At 38.2% G+C, this 13,898-nt stretch overlaps 1 protein-coding gene across 2 annotated transcripts in view; it reads left to right on the top strand.

The window, feature by feature from the left end:
- rras2 (RAS related 2) overlaps positions 1 to 13,898 on the top strand; it is a 70,761-nt gene that overhangs the window by 37,006 nt on the left and 19,857 nt on the right. For both annotated transcript variants that reach the window (XM_063061896.1, XM_063061897.1), the window contains exons 2-3: positions 11,471 to 11,558; positions 13,347 to 13,449. In XM_063061896.1, the coding sequence (XP_062917966.1) occupies positions 11,471 to 11,558; positions 13,347 to 13,449 (191 nt within the window). The remainder of the gene's footprint in view (positions 1 to 11,470; positions 11,559 to 13,346; positions 13,450 to 13,898) is intronic.

The following is a 13,898-nucleotide window of genomic DNA, read 5'->3' as shown; positions in this document are numbered from 1 at the left end:
CTTCAACTTAGTTTTGATGTGAACTTAATGCAGCACAAAAATTTAATTGTATTTCAGAAACTATCAGAATTTATTGGTATGATGTTGATAGATCCTTCATGGTGCCCTGAGTACTGTAGCATTCATCTATAAAACAAATAGTTTCTGTTAGTGTGCAAGAACATGCTTATTGCTACTAATTGAGAAATGTTGCCCTTACTAATGCCTGGACTGGTGATGGAGAGTTTATAGGAGGAAAAAAATTTTAACCAGGCAATCTTGTATATTATGAATTTTAGAATTATTACTGTTGCATAGAATGTGACTGAAGAAAATGTATATTTTCAAGTTGTCCTTTGCAAGAAAATGCATGTTTCATTTCAGCTTAGGTCTAATTTAAAATATGTAAAAGACATTATCCTCATAAAGATAACTGCTACTTAATTAATGCTGTAGACGAGGAGTAAAGAACTGGAATACAAGTTGGTTATACAATCTTAACTAGTTCAAACTTGGATATATTGATTAGAAACTTGCAGGCTAGTTGGGGGTGTAGTGCAAAATAGTGTTAAATTTAAATATAAAAAATGCAAAGCAATTTTCCCCTATTTTGACATGACATGTGATTAATCTAGAAGAACACAACTATACTTTCAGAGTTGGAAATAATAAGAGGATCTTGGGAACAAATTTGAAATCTTGAGTACTAGATAACGTAGTGAATTTCTTATTAAAAACAAGAATGATACATACAAAATCTAAGATGCCTATATTTAGAACATATTGGAGATACCTTTTTTAAAAATTAAAAGTAATTAGTTTGGCCCCCAGGCTTTTTAAATTGTCCAGTGATATAAATTAAACTGTTTGAGAAGTTATTTATGAGATTCATTTTATTTAAAATGCATTTCTTTTTACTAAGATTAGACTGGATGCAACAGTAAAATGGAGCCACAGCAAAAATAATCTTTTGAAGTCCTTGCTTGCAGTGTTATATATTTGGCATGTACTATTGTTTTATTTTTCAAAAGTTTGTTTGATTCCAATTTCAATTCAATCGTGTATAAGCTAGTTTATCTCTAGTCCTTGTGACTTTATTTTACAACTGCTCTTGCATTTTTGCCCTTTCCATTACTTTGCTCCACTTTCGAAGATTTGTAGACAAAATAAGCTAAAACATAGCAATATAGCTTCTGAGCATGGATAATTGTTTAATGTAAAACATTTTGATTAGTTTGCATTGTATATTGCATTTTTAGTGCTCCATAACTCCTATTTTATATCAGTTTTGCAAGTGTTTCTTTGGCTACCAAATAATGGTTTTTCTCCATGGTTAATTGTGAGATATGGTTGCCATGATGAAATCGCTGATAAACTGGTATAAGAAATTCCCATAACCTGGTTAGAGAAAGTTTGCTGCAACACTAATCCTGTAAACTCTGTCTCGGAGACTGATGTCAGAACATCTTTTAAGAGGGTGTACTTGCTGGGGCATTGAAAATCCAAGCCAGACAACGAGCTACCTCAACAACCACCATCCAGCTGCACTGACAGCTACTGTGATGAAGTGCTTTGAGATGTTGACCACGGTTAGAATCAACTCTTGCCTAAACAAGGACCTTGAGCTGCTGTAATATGCCTATTGCCACAGTGGGTCTGCAGAGAATGCAATCTCACTGGCTCTCCACGTGGCCTTGGATCACCTTGATGATAGTAATACCTACGTTAGGCTACTTATTGATTTCAGCTCAACATTCAGCTCAATGATATACTTGGTTTTAATTGACAAGCTCCAAAACCTGGTCCTCTGTATCTCATTCTGCAACTGAATCCTTGACTTCCTTACTGGGAGATGACATTCAGTGCGGACCAGAAATAACATCTCTTCCTGGCTGACCACAAGGATCTCTGCTTAGCTCACTGCCCTACTCACTATACCCATGACTCCATGGCTAGGCAGAGCTCAAGCACCATCTGTAATTTTACTGAAGTCATATATTGTTGGCAGAATTTCAGGTAGTGATGAGGAAGGGGTACAACCGGTTGAGTGGTGTCACGATAATAGCCTTGTATTCAACATCAGCAAGACCAAGGAATTGACTGTGAACTTTAGGAAAGAAAAGTTGAAGGAGTGCACACCAGTTTTCATTGAGGGATCAGCAATGGAAAGGATAAGCAGTTTCACGTTCTTGGGTGTCAACATCTCTGTGCCCAACATATTGGTGCAATTACAAAGAATTCATTATAGCAGCTGTATTTCATTAGAAGCTTGAGGTGTCGTGGTATTTCACCAAAGACTAGCAAATTTCTAATGATGTACCGTGGAGAGGGTTTGCATCACTGTCTGGTATGGAGGAGCCACTGCACAAGATCGGAAAAAGCAGAAAGTTGTAAACTCAGCCAGTTCTATCATGGGCACACACCTTCCCAGTATAATCACCTTCAAAAGGTGATGCCTTAAAAAGACGGCATTAACCATTAAGGATCGCCACCACCCAGGACCTTCCCTCTTCTCATCGCTACCATTATAAAAGTAGTTCAGGAGCCTGAAGACAGACACACTCAATGTTTCTGGAACAGCCTTTTCTCCTCTGCCATCAGATTTCTGAATGGACCATGAACTCATGGACACTACCTCCCTATGCTTCAGGAGAGAGGAAAATGACAAATGTCTTCCATAGAAGGATATTGCTGTGAGTTTTTGTAAAAACTCATAGTTTCTCTACTCTTGGACAGTTTCCTTTATTGTTTGTGCAGTCAATGCATTGCAAACATTATGCCAGGATGTGGTTAGCTTAACGATATGTATTTGTTTTACAAGGTTGTTGCATTTACAAGGTTGTCTGCAGTTACAATTTCAATTGAAATTTGTAATACAGAAATTCCAGCAGTCGACTGAGTACTGTGGGTTACTAAACAAGTATGCTGTTGCTAGAAGAAAGAAAGTTTTAAAAATCACATTCTTAAGTTTTGGAGTCATTCAATTGTTTGTTACGTTTCTGTGGCAGGGTATCATTTGTGTCAACGAATATGGCAAAGAGATCTTCTATCCTGCTGATGGCAAATTAGAAATACTGCTCACTGTTGGGGTGGGATAGAATGTTTTGTGTAAATTACAGCATTGAATAAGGTTTTGTAAAGGTGGGAAAATATCAATTACTATTCTATGAGGCATGTGAGTGTAAAGAATAAATTGAAAATGCATTGTTGAAAAAGTCATGAATTGCAAATTAATGCAATTATAGTGTGAAAGATAACATTATTAATCACTGCCAGTGCTGAGAGTTAAGATACAATCTTGGTGCGGAATGAGCCAGCTGTCAGGCAGTTGTTGTAATAGACTCAAAGGCCATTTTTGTAACTTGTCTATACCAGTTGTTTGAATCGAAAGTGCTTGAAGATGTATTACATAATAGATGTTGAATTGTACAGTGCTGAAGAAAGAGTTGGATATTCTGTAGTTCAGTTGATCTTTGCATGATCTGTATTTCAGATAAACGTTTGATATCTCCTTGCCCAAGAAGTATGTTGGGCCATACCCTCCTAATATCCAGACCTGCATCTGGGTTTTTTTTGCACTACCTTACTTTCCATTTTTCTATTTTCTATTTATGATTTATAATTTAAACTTTTAATATTTACTATGGATTTGTAATCCAGGGAGCGGGAAGCGCAGAATCAAATATCGGTATGATGATTGCACGTTCTAGTATCAATTGATTGGCGACAATAAAGTATAAAGTATAAGTATGTTGCAGCCTTTTGTTTTTTTTTAAAAATAAGGTACTTTGCTAAAGAAAACTTAGCGCTTTTTACCTGTCTACACATTTAGTGATATGTGTGCAAGGTTGGTCAAATAAAAGTACATAAAATAAGTTATTTTAAATAACTGCTTGTTCAGGAACTGAAAAATAATTGCTTGTCCATTTTCATTAACCGTGAAATCTATTTCCAGACTAAACACTCTCCATAAAGGTTTGAGAAATATAACTGAAGGATGGTTTATGCTTCTGTTCCTGTTTTGTATATTTTTAATATTCCACTTTGGAATACCGTCAGAATCAGATGACGTGTGAAATTTGTTGTGTTGTGGCGGCAGAAGAGTACCAAGACAAATTATTAAAATAGTACATAAGAGGAATAGGTAGTGTTCATGGGCTATTTAGAAATTTGATGGCAGAGTGCAGGAAACTGTTACTAAAACTTTGAGTGCAGATCTTTAGACTCCTGTACATTCTCGAAGGGCAGCTGAAGTTCCCCAACCATATCGCAGCCACCACCCTGCGACCAGGCATTGTCCTTGTGTCTGAGTCTACTAAGCAGGTGGTGTTGCTGGAGCTGACAGTCCCATGGGAAGATAGCTTGGAAGAGGCCTTTGAAAGGAAGCTCTCCAAGTACGCAGGACTGGTCAGCAACTGTCAGCAGGCTGGATGGAGAGCGAGGTGTCTCCCAGTGGAGGTTGGTTGTAGGGGATTCGTAGCACGTTCTTTAGTTAGAGCCTTCAGCATTTTGGGCATCGAGGGAGAGAGGAAGAGGAGAGCCATCCGCAGTACCACTGATGCGACAGAGAGGGCTTCAAGATGGCTGTGGCTCAAAAGAGGGGAGCCATGGAGTCATAAGTAGCTAGTCAGCTGGACACAAGCTGGGGTCTGATCAGCCCCGGCTGGGTCACCTGGAGGAGGTTGTATGATGTTGAAAGACCCGAAACACCCGATGATTCCAGGAACATCACTGAAGATGTGTCCAGAAGCATCAATAGATGTATGTACACAGTCACAGTCACTAATGGTAATTATGAGAAGAGTGTTTGACCTGGATGATGAGGGTCCTTAATGGATGCTGCCTTTTTGAAACACCACTTTTGAAGATCTTCTCTCCAACCCCCCCCCCCCCCACCAAATGGGGAGGGTTGTACCTTTGGAGTTGCGGAATCTCCAACTCTTTGCAGCCTCTTTTGATCTTGCATATTAGATGTCCCCTACCAGGCGGTGATACATGCTCTCCACTGTACATCTGTAGAAACTTGGTGACATATCTGATCTTTTCACTCTCCTAATGAAGTATAGATGTTGTAGTCTTTTGTGATTGCATCAGTGTGTTGGGGCTTGGTTAGATCCACTGAAATATTGATGCCTAGGAACTTGAATCTGCTTGTCCTTTCTGCCATTGACCCCTAAATGAGGACAGGTATGTCTTCTCCAGACTTCCCCTTCCTGAAGTCTACAGTCAATTCCTTGGACTTGCTGACGTTGAGTAATAGGTTGAATGCTATCACCTCTTGTAAAGTAAAATCAAGTAAAACCTCGCTTCCAGATGAGCCCAATACCTTCTATACCATCAAAACTTTAAGGAAGCATCACAAACTCCCACAGCCCCTAATGATCCTGTGATTTCATTTTCTGAGGCCGACATATGAGCAGTCTTCAGAAGGGTGAAACCTTGAAACGCATCTGGCCCAGATGCTTTAAGTACTGAAAACCTGTGCTGGGGCTTGGTTAGATCCTCTGAAATATTTAATCTCTCGCTTTGGCAGTTTGAGATACCCACCTGCTTCAAATAGCTTTCATTTGTACCTGTGCCAAAGAAGAATGTGGAAACCTGCCTCAATGACTATTGTCCAATTGCAGTTGCATCCATAGTGTGAAGCGTTTTGAGAGGTTGATGAAACATATCAACTGCTTGAGAAGCGACTTTGATCCACACCTATTTGCCTACTGGTGCTCCAGATCCATAGCAGATGCCATCGTATTGGTTCTTCACTCAACCCTGGAATATCTGGACAGCAAAGATGCATGCATCAGGATGCTCTCTCTTGTCTACAGCTTGGCATTCAATACCATAATTCCCTCAAACTAATCAATAAACTTCAAGACTTTGGCCTCAATACCTTGTGCAGTTGGATCCTCTATTTCCTCACTTGCAGCCCTAGTCAGTTCGGATTGGCAACAACATCTGTCTCAATCAGCACAGATGCACCACAAAGCTGTGATTAGCTCCTGCTGTACTCTCTTTGCACTTAGGATGGTGTGTTTAAGCACAGTTCCAGTGCCATATTCAAGTTTGCTGATGATGCCACTGTCATAGGCCAATCGAAGGTGGTGACGAATTGGCATATAGGAGGGAGACTGAAAATCTGGCTGAGTGGTGTCACAACAGCAACCTCTCATACCATGTCAACAAGAACCAAGGAGCTGATTATTGACTTTAGGAAGAGGAAGCCAGAGGTCCATGAGCCAGACCTCATCAGAAGATCAGAAGTGGAGAGAGTGAGCAACTTTAATTTCCTCTGTTATCATTTTGGAGGAACTGCGCTGGCCCACACACAAGTGCATTACAAAGAAAGCATGTCAGTGCCTCTACTTAGTCACTAAGTCACCAAATACCCCCATCACCCAGGATATGTCCTCTTCTCATTGCCATCATCAAGGAGGAGGTACAGGATATATCATTCCAGTTAATTGGGACACATCGGTATCAGTACATTTTGGCTGATTTAAATGGCTGCCCCAAATTGACCGAAGTTTCGTGGAATTAGTTATCATCCCGTGTACATTGCAGTGTTTTTGACTAAAGGACAAAATCAGTGGAGATGCATAGTACAGATAATGGACTTTAAAGTCCTTTTTTTAAAGTTAAGATAAAAATAAAAGTCACTGCGCTTTTTTAAAAAATCAGTGTCCATTGGCCCAAATAAATAAAATATAACACGTGCAACACACACAAAATGCTGGAGGAACTCAACAGGCCAGGCAGCACCTATGGAAAAAAAAAAGTACAGTTGTGATTTCCATAGATGCTGCCTGGCCTGTTGGGTTCCACCAGCATTTCATGTGTGCTGCTCGGATTTCCAGCATCTGCAGATTTTCTCTTGTTTGTGAATATATAACACGAGCACACGCAACCTTCACTATTTAAAAAATTTTGCGCTGAGCACGATGTTGTCTATCGGCCACACAAGTACTTGTGACTGACACTGGCTAGAATTGAATTGACTTTCTTACATCCTTCACATACATGAGGAGTTATGTTAAGTACATTATGTCTCTGTCTAGGTATACAATGTGCAATTATAGTAATTTATAATAAATAGAACAGTCAATGTAACATTTGAAATACACTCAAATCAGCATGATTTAATCTGTCTGATGGCCTGGTGGAAGAAGCTGTCCTGGAGCCTGTTGGTCCTCGCTTTTATGCTGTGGAACCGTTTCCCAGATGGTAGCAGCTGGAATAGATTGTGGTTGGGGTGATTTGGGTTCGCAGTGATCCTTCGAGCCCTTTTTTCACACCGGTCTTTGTAAATGCCAGTTCACATCAGCAGATGCTCTGGGCTATCTGCACCACTCTGCAGAATCCTGCAATTAAGGGAGAAACAGTTCTGCAACAGTCTCCTGTCCCAAATAGACAAAGGGAATTGCAGATATTTTTTCAATTTGTTTTTGTTCTTCGAGATGTCCCGTATAAACAGCTGCCCTGATTAACTGATGGACCTATTAACTGGAATCCACTGTACATTTGTAATTTATAGATTTCTATGTATTCCACTATACTGCTGTCACAAAACAACAAATTTTACAAGATATGCCAGTGGTACTAAACCTGCCTGATTCTATCCCAAAGACCTTGCATGTCTCTCAAAGAACTAAGGTGAAAACTAACGTTATTGATTTTGTAGGAATTTTTTTTTAGATGGTGTTTATGCAAATAAACATTCATCAGAATTGGGGCAACATTCAAATCCAACATTGTAGTGCTGTTTACTGTGCATTTGCAAATTATTGTTTACTAATAAGCTACTTTATAGTGGATTTGTAATTCCTTTTAAAGGAGGTAATAGAGAAGATGCCATTTGTTTAATCTTCACTTCTGTTGGTTAGTATTTTCTGATTAGCTTTTAAATTATTTTCAGAATTCTTTTACTGATGGCATTGCTTTCTAAACTGATATCAAGCAGTTTGGAGTGTATATGTCAGGCTTTTGGGATGCTGCCATTGCTGTAGGTGTGGTTTCCTTCCTGTAATTCATTTGTTATGAGCTATTGCTCAGCTTGGATTCTGGAAGCAGTGCCATTCATTTTGCTGTGCAATATTAGTTATTACCTTTCATTTAATTTGGCAAGAAACTTGAGTATTAACAAAAATCTGAAAAATTGGCCAGAATAACATTACCCCATGGGAAAAATTTTGGAGTAATTGAACCTGGTTGTGTGAGCTCTTTGAATAGACCTGTAAATTTGTTTCAATTCATTTGATAGCAAGAAATGGCAAGCCATTTAAGTAATCAAGTCACATATGTTTAGGTCCACATAAATGGGAATGTTGTCTCATTGAACAGAATTGAAGAATAGTGCTTTTTTATGGACAAGGTGTGGATTTCAGTAATTGGTCATTTAAAAATCTCCATCCAAAACTTTTAATTCTGTTTTTAAAGTTTTAGTGAGGCACTTGAACCTACAGTTGCATCAGCATGCATGTGTTCAAAGTTTCTTGTGCCCATTTCCAGCAATAGGCTTTTGAAATATTCTCTCATCTGAAGTTTTAAACATTTTGTTCTTGCAGCTTTTGCTCAGTATAATAATTGGGGTATTTGAATTCTTGTGATCAGAATCCGCATATACCATATACAGCAGAAACTTGAATGGTTGAATGCTGCCCCAATAAGTTGCTGGACCCTTGATCTAATTTGCTACCACTCTACTGAAGATACAGACCCATTTCCTTCAAAGTAAATGGTACTTTTGAAAGTAAAATTAATCAATAAGCAAAAGCTACTAGTGTGTTTGTATAATACTAGTCGTTATAATTTTCAAGATGGCTTCCATCAAACGTTAACCATGGTTAACTTAAGTTTTCACTGTTCTCCTTCCATCTCAATTAAAAAAAAATTGGAATGGCATTGATTTATGAATTTTTAAAAAAAAACTGGTTACTAAAATTGCAGAAAATAAGTGTGTTTGGCAAAGTGGTATTCTGTGCTTGATCAGATTCCTCATTCCTGATATTGGGACTAATAATTGGGGAATTAGAATTCAAATAGCAGAATGGTTGCCAACATGCTAGTTAATCTGCAACAGGTTAATGAGTTAATCAGTGTTAATTGAGAGAAATTTCAACTATTAAATCGTACCAGCTCCACTTAACTCAAAACACCTATTGCAGTACAGTACTTGTGTACTGTTTTGGATTGACAACTGTATTAGAGATTCTTAAATCTTTGAACCCTTAAAATGAGATGTCTAATTTCTGAAATAAGCTGTCATTATAATAAACTGACAGTTGAACTGCATGGGAGGGGAATAAAGTTACAAAACTTGTTTGCATTCAAGCAACCATTCAGTACTGCAAATTGCAGACACCTTTAAGATACTTTGTTTCGTCCAGCATTGTCCGTTGCTTAGACTGTGGCATTCCAATGGTAGGACAACAGTACCATGCAGGATGTTTGAAGCTCTACCAATTTCTAGATGCAAACATAGAACTTGCCTTGCTTCTGTTGCAGCAATAAGCCATTACTAACAAACTGTCCATTAGTGTGCACTTTCTGTTCCTGAGCCTACCGTAGTCGATCTTACACCTGGCCAAACAATTCTCCCTGCATTTCCATAAGCGCAGCAGGAACCATACCTCAACTGTGCTGGGGAATCTCTAACTGCTGTATGTTTGACCACACAATCGGTTAAGTCCGTCTAATTTTACATTTGAGTACGTAATTTACTTTGTATACTGAACTGACAAATTGTGTGTTTGGATTCAATCACTTAAAAAAATTTTGTATTACGTTATTACTATGCATCCTGGATTTGGTTATTTTATCCATATAAACAACTCAATTTGTGATTTTTAAAATTTTGGTTTTAAAAGCCATGTCATGGAGATAGAATGGTAAGAAGTTACTGTAATATAAGGGTGCAGGTAAAATTTCAAATACAGTGTATTCCGGTTAATTGTGACACATTGGGACTAGAGCATTTTGGCCTAATTAAGTGGCTGCCAGTTGGCCAGTTTCATGGAAGTAGTTAGGTATAGTTTTTTTTAAAAAAAAAACAAACTACCATTTAATTGAGTAATAAATTATCTATTTAAATGAAATGCAGAGCAAATTAGAACATAGCCAATACTACTACAGTACTACAAAACTGTATTGGTTCCTAATAATGGAGGAATTCATCCAGTGTATGTTATGGTGTTCTTTTGATTAACTGTAAGTTGATCAGCGCAGACATCTAGTGCAGATAATGGACTTTAAAAATTCATTTTAAAAGTCAACATAAAAAGCAAAATAATCAAAAATCACTGCTTTTTGGATCAGCATCCATTGGCCCAAATGGATAACATAACTAGCACACGCAACTGGTGCATATGCACAAACACCTAGTATAGATAATGGACTGCCTTCATGCAATGCTTTTGAAGATTGCATTCTCCAGATCGTCAATTTCATAGTTGTAACATTCAAGATGGCTGTCGATTCCTTCAAATTCTTCATAGTGCCTAACTTGTCGAAGGCGTGAAATCATTTCATTTTCACTCCCTGTCATTTTTGGCATCTTCAAGCCTCAATGCTGGAAACGGCAGTGAGCAAAATAGTTCTGAGTTGACTTCCTCATTCCTTGCCAACTATCAGTAACAAAAATTACTGTTTTGAATGAGCGCGCACACACACACATACTTTAAAATCGGTTAGCTTTAAGCATGGTGCGGTGTTTAACAGCTGTGCAAGTGCACACGACTGTTGCTAGTTAGAAACTGTTTGGCAACAGTCTCCTTTGAGAAATAGAATAAGGCTAAAACGGTAAACACTTGCTTTCAAACTCCAAGTTAAATATGTATATTTAAGCAGTCTTAATATTGATCCAACCTAAATTAAACCTCCAGAACTGCTTGCTTGCACTATATTGAAATAATTTGCTACTCTTTTGTATGCTTGTATTTTTTAATTTAAAGTTTCCATAAATTGATAATATTTAAAGTTAGAACGTGGTGACTAAATTAAGTAACGTAACATGCAGTTAAATGGCTTAAAAGGTAATGGGGAGAAACTTTGTTGCAAGCAAAAGTGGGCAATGGTTTCTGATTATTGCTGCATTGCTTTATTTTGGGGAAATGGGATTTGGACTTGGTCCTGCAGGATTGAAAGTGAAAGTTGTAATCATCTAATTTCTTGTGTAGATATCTCTGGGTGAGTCTGTAAAAATGACAGTGATTTTGACAAAGGGTGTATAATACAATAAATGATATGTACTGTCAGCTTTGCTGCAATGTGGTGGCTAAGCTACAGTCTTTAGAAACACTACAGCACAGTATTTCTAAAGACGCCAATGTTATAGCAACCAGCATGAGAGCTGTGTAAGGCTGAAAATGTAATTGTCTACTTTTATCTATTAAAATGCACCAAAAAATTGGAAGAGGTTTGGAATGCGGGAGTGGGATTTTGGTGGTTGCTGAAATTCTGGCTTGTGTAAATGAACACTCTAAATTTTCCTCTTTCACAGTCTTATTTCGTTACGGATTATGACCCTACAATTGAAGATTCCTATACCAAACAGTGTGTTATTGATGATAGGGCGGCAAGATTGGATAGTAAGTATCCTAATGTCGGTAAGTCCTTGGGTTTTGTAGGTTGATCATGGGAAGAACTTTTAAGTTGTCAACTGAAGCCTGACCCATTCCACCAACTGTTCTCCCCATGGTCATGTAAATTCTTTCCTTTTGGCTATTTATCTAACTCCCCTTTGAATGCTGCAATTAGTAGTTCCACTCCCTTCTGTAATCTTCAAAAAGCTTTTACAGTGGAATGCAGTGTAAATAATATTTGGTTAAAGTGTGTGTGGCTGGTAGCTCATGTTTGAATTGGAAACTGGCTATTAGTTATATCCACCCTGAATTCTCAGGACACAAGTTTGAGAGATGATGGTCAGAGGCTAGGTCATCTGCTTGTGCTGCCATTAAACAGTGAGCTTGGTAGAAGAGCTTGTAGATACATACTTTATTGTACAGATATACAAATATTAGAAGAGAAGTAAGAAGGAATAAAAAAAAGTTACCTCAGTCTAAAAGGAGGGGGTCATCATTTCCCCGAGTATGTTGACTCATTATAGAGCCTAATGACCGAGGGTAAGAATGACCCCATATAGCGCTCTTTGAGTAGTGCAGTTGTCTTAGTCTGTTACTAAGAGTGCTCCTCTGTTCAGCCAAGGTGGCATGCAGAGGGTGAGAAACATTTTCTAGAATTCTCCGGACTTTCTAGAAGGTCCTCAGTGAAGAAGATTGATATAGATTTTATGCTGAGGGCTGGTATAGGAATAGACCCTGTAGTAGAATGGTGTCTGAAATTAGCTAGTGAAAAAGTGCTTTAATTAAGGTTTGTTATTGTTAATGATTCTATATATTAAATTGCTCATGTTTTAGTAACCTATTTGAAACTTTGTATTCTTAAGATTTTATAATCGGAACCAGGACTAAACAGCTATCTGTAGAATCGTTATTGTTCTGTTAAAGGTTGATGGGGCCTTATGTTACAATGCCCAAAACTGTGTTGCAGAAGGAGGCTGTTTTGGCCCATTTCAGCCTATTACAACTCGCAGAGCAATGTGATTTCCCAGCTCATTTTCCCTGAAGTGACTAAGTTACTCTGAACTGGTAGAAGCAAAGCACTTTTTGGAAGCCAGTGTGGAGAACTTGCAAATTCTGTTGGCGGTCAGGGTTGAAACAAAGTTGCCAGAGTTGAGAGGCAGTTGCTTTGCTAGTTCTACACTTAGCTAGTTTGCTACCTTCCCTAAAACTGCTCAGAACCTCGGGCATCTGTTGGTTGTGGAAGGTAAGCTCATTCAGTTCCTAATGTCTGGCGGTTGGGCAGGGCTGGGCCTATATATTGGAGAGAGAACCGAGGCTGGAACTGTAAACCAAATTTTGACCGTATATTGCCATTTCTGTGATCATGAATTTGATTCATGTAATTGACTTCCCATATTTATTGTATCAAAGCATAGTTTACTTAAGTTTCCTTGGCTGAAATCCTTTTAGTAATTTGCCATTTAAGAAAAATGATGTAAAAGTCTCGTTCATCAAGGGAAAAGTTTCTTGGACACCCCCACTTACAATTCATGATTTATACAGTGCAGTTACCATTTCTTTTTAGTGTTAAGGAAATCTCATTTTGTCCAGGCATTGGATGTGTGGTAATGATTATTGCAGTTCATTTAAAAACCAATAAGCTGCAGATTCTGGAAATTGGAAAACAATGAACATCTGAAGAGAAATGAAATCCATGTTTCGGTGAACAATCTAGCATTACAACGTCTTGCACTTTGTATTTTATCCATTGTTTGTCTTTCAGCTAATCTTGTGAATTTTCTTTTTGTCATTTAGTTTTAGACACAGCAGGACAAGAAGAATTTGGAGCCATGCGAGAGCAGTACATGAGGACAGGAGAGGGTTTTCTGCTGGTTTTCTCTGTTACTGATAGAGGAAGGTATGTTTGAAACATGGTGTGGAAGAGAAATCGTGTGGATTTTCAGAGTGTACCAAGTTTAACTTGATCTATAAAGTGTAGTATTTATTGGACTACCATTAAATCTTGCACTAGCTTGTAATCTAATGACAATAAGTTGATATTGATATTAGTTGATGAGTAGCTTCAAATTAGAGGTTTCCACTTAATTGGGTCAAATTGGGACCACTCCATTTTGGCCTAATTAAGCGGCTACACTGATTAGCTGAAGGTTCATGGAAGTAGTTAGAAAGGTATTAAAAAGGACAAGCTGATGTTTAAGTATTACCCCACAAAATACTGAAGGAATGTTGCAGGCCAGGCAGCTTCTATGGAAAGAGTACAATTGATGTTTTGGGCCAAGACCCTTCAGCAGGACTGGGGAGAAAAGATAAGAAAGAAAGTGGGGGGAGGGGAGGAAGAACCACAAG

Source organism: Mobula hypostoma, chromosome 11 (genome assembly GCF_963921235.1).
Source record: "Mobula hypostoma chromosome 11, sMobHyp1.1, whole genome shotgun sequence".
Classification (NCBI taxonomy): domain Eukaryota; kingdom Metazoa; phylum Chordata; class Chondrichthyes; order Myliobatiformes; family Myliobatidae; genus Mobula; species Mobula hypostoma.
Note: the sequence above shows the minus strand (reverse complement) of the source record. Positions and strands in the feature narration are given on the sequence as shown.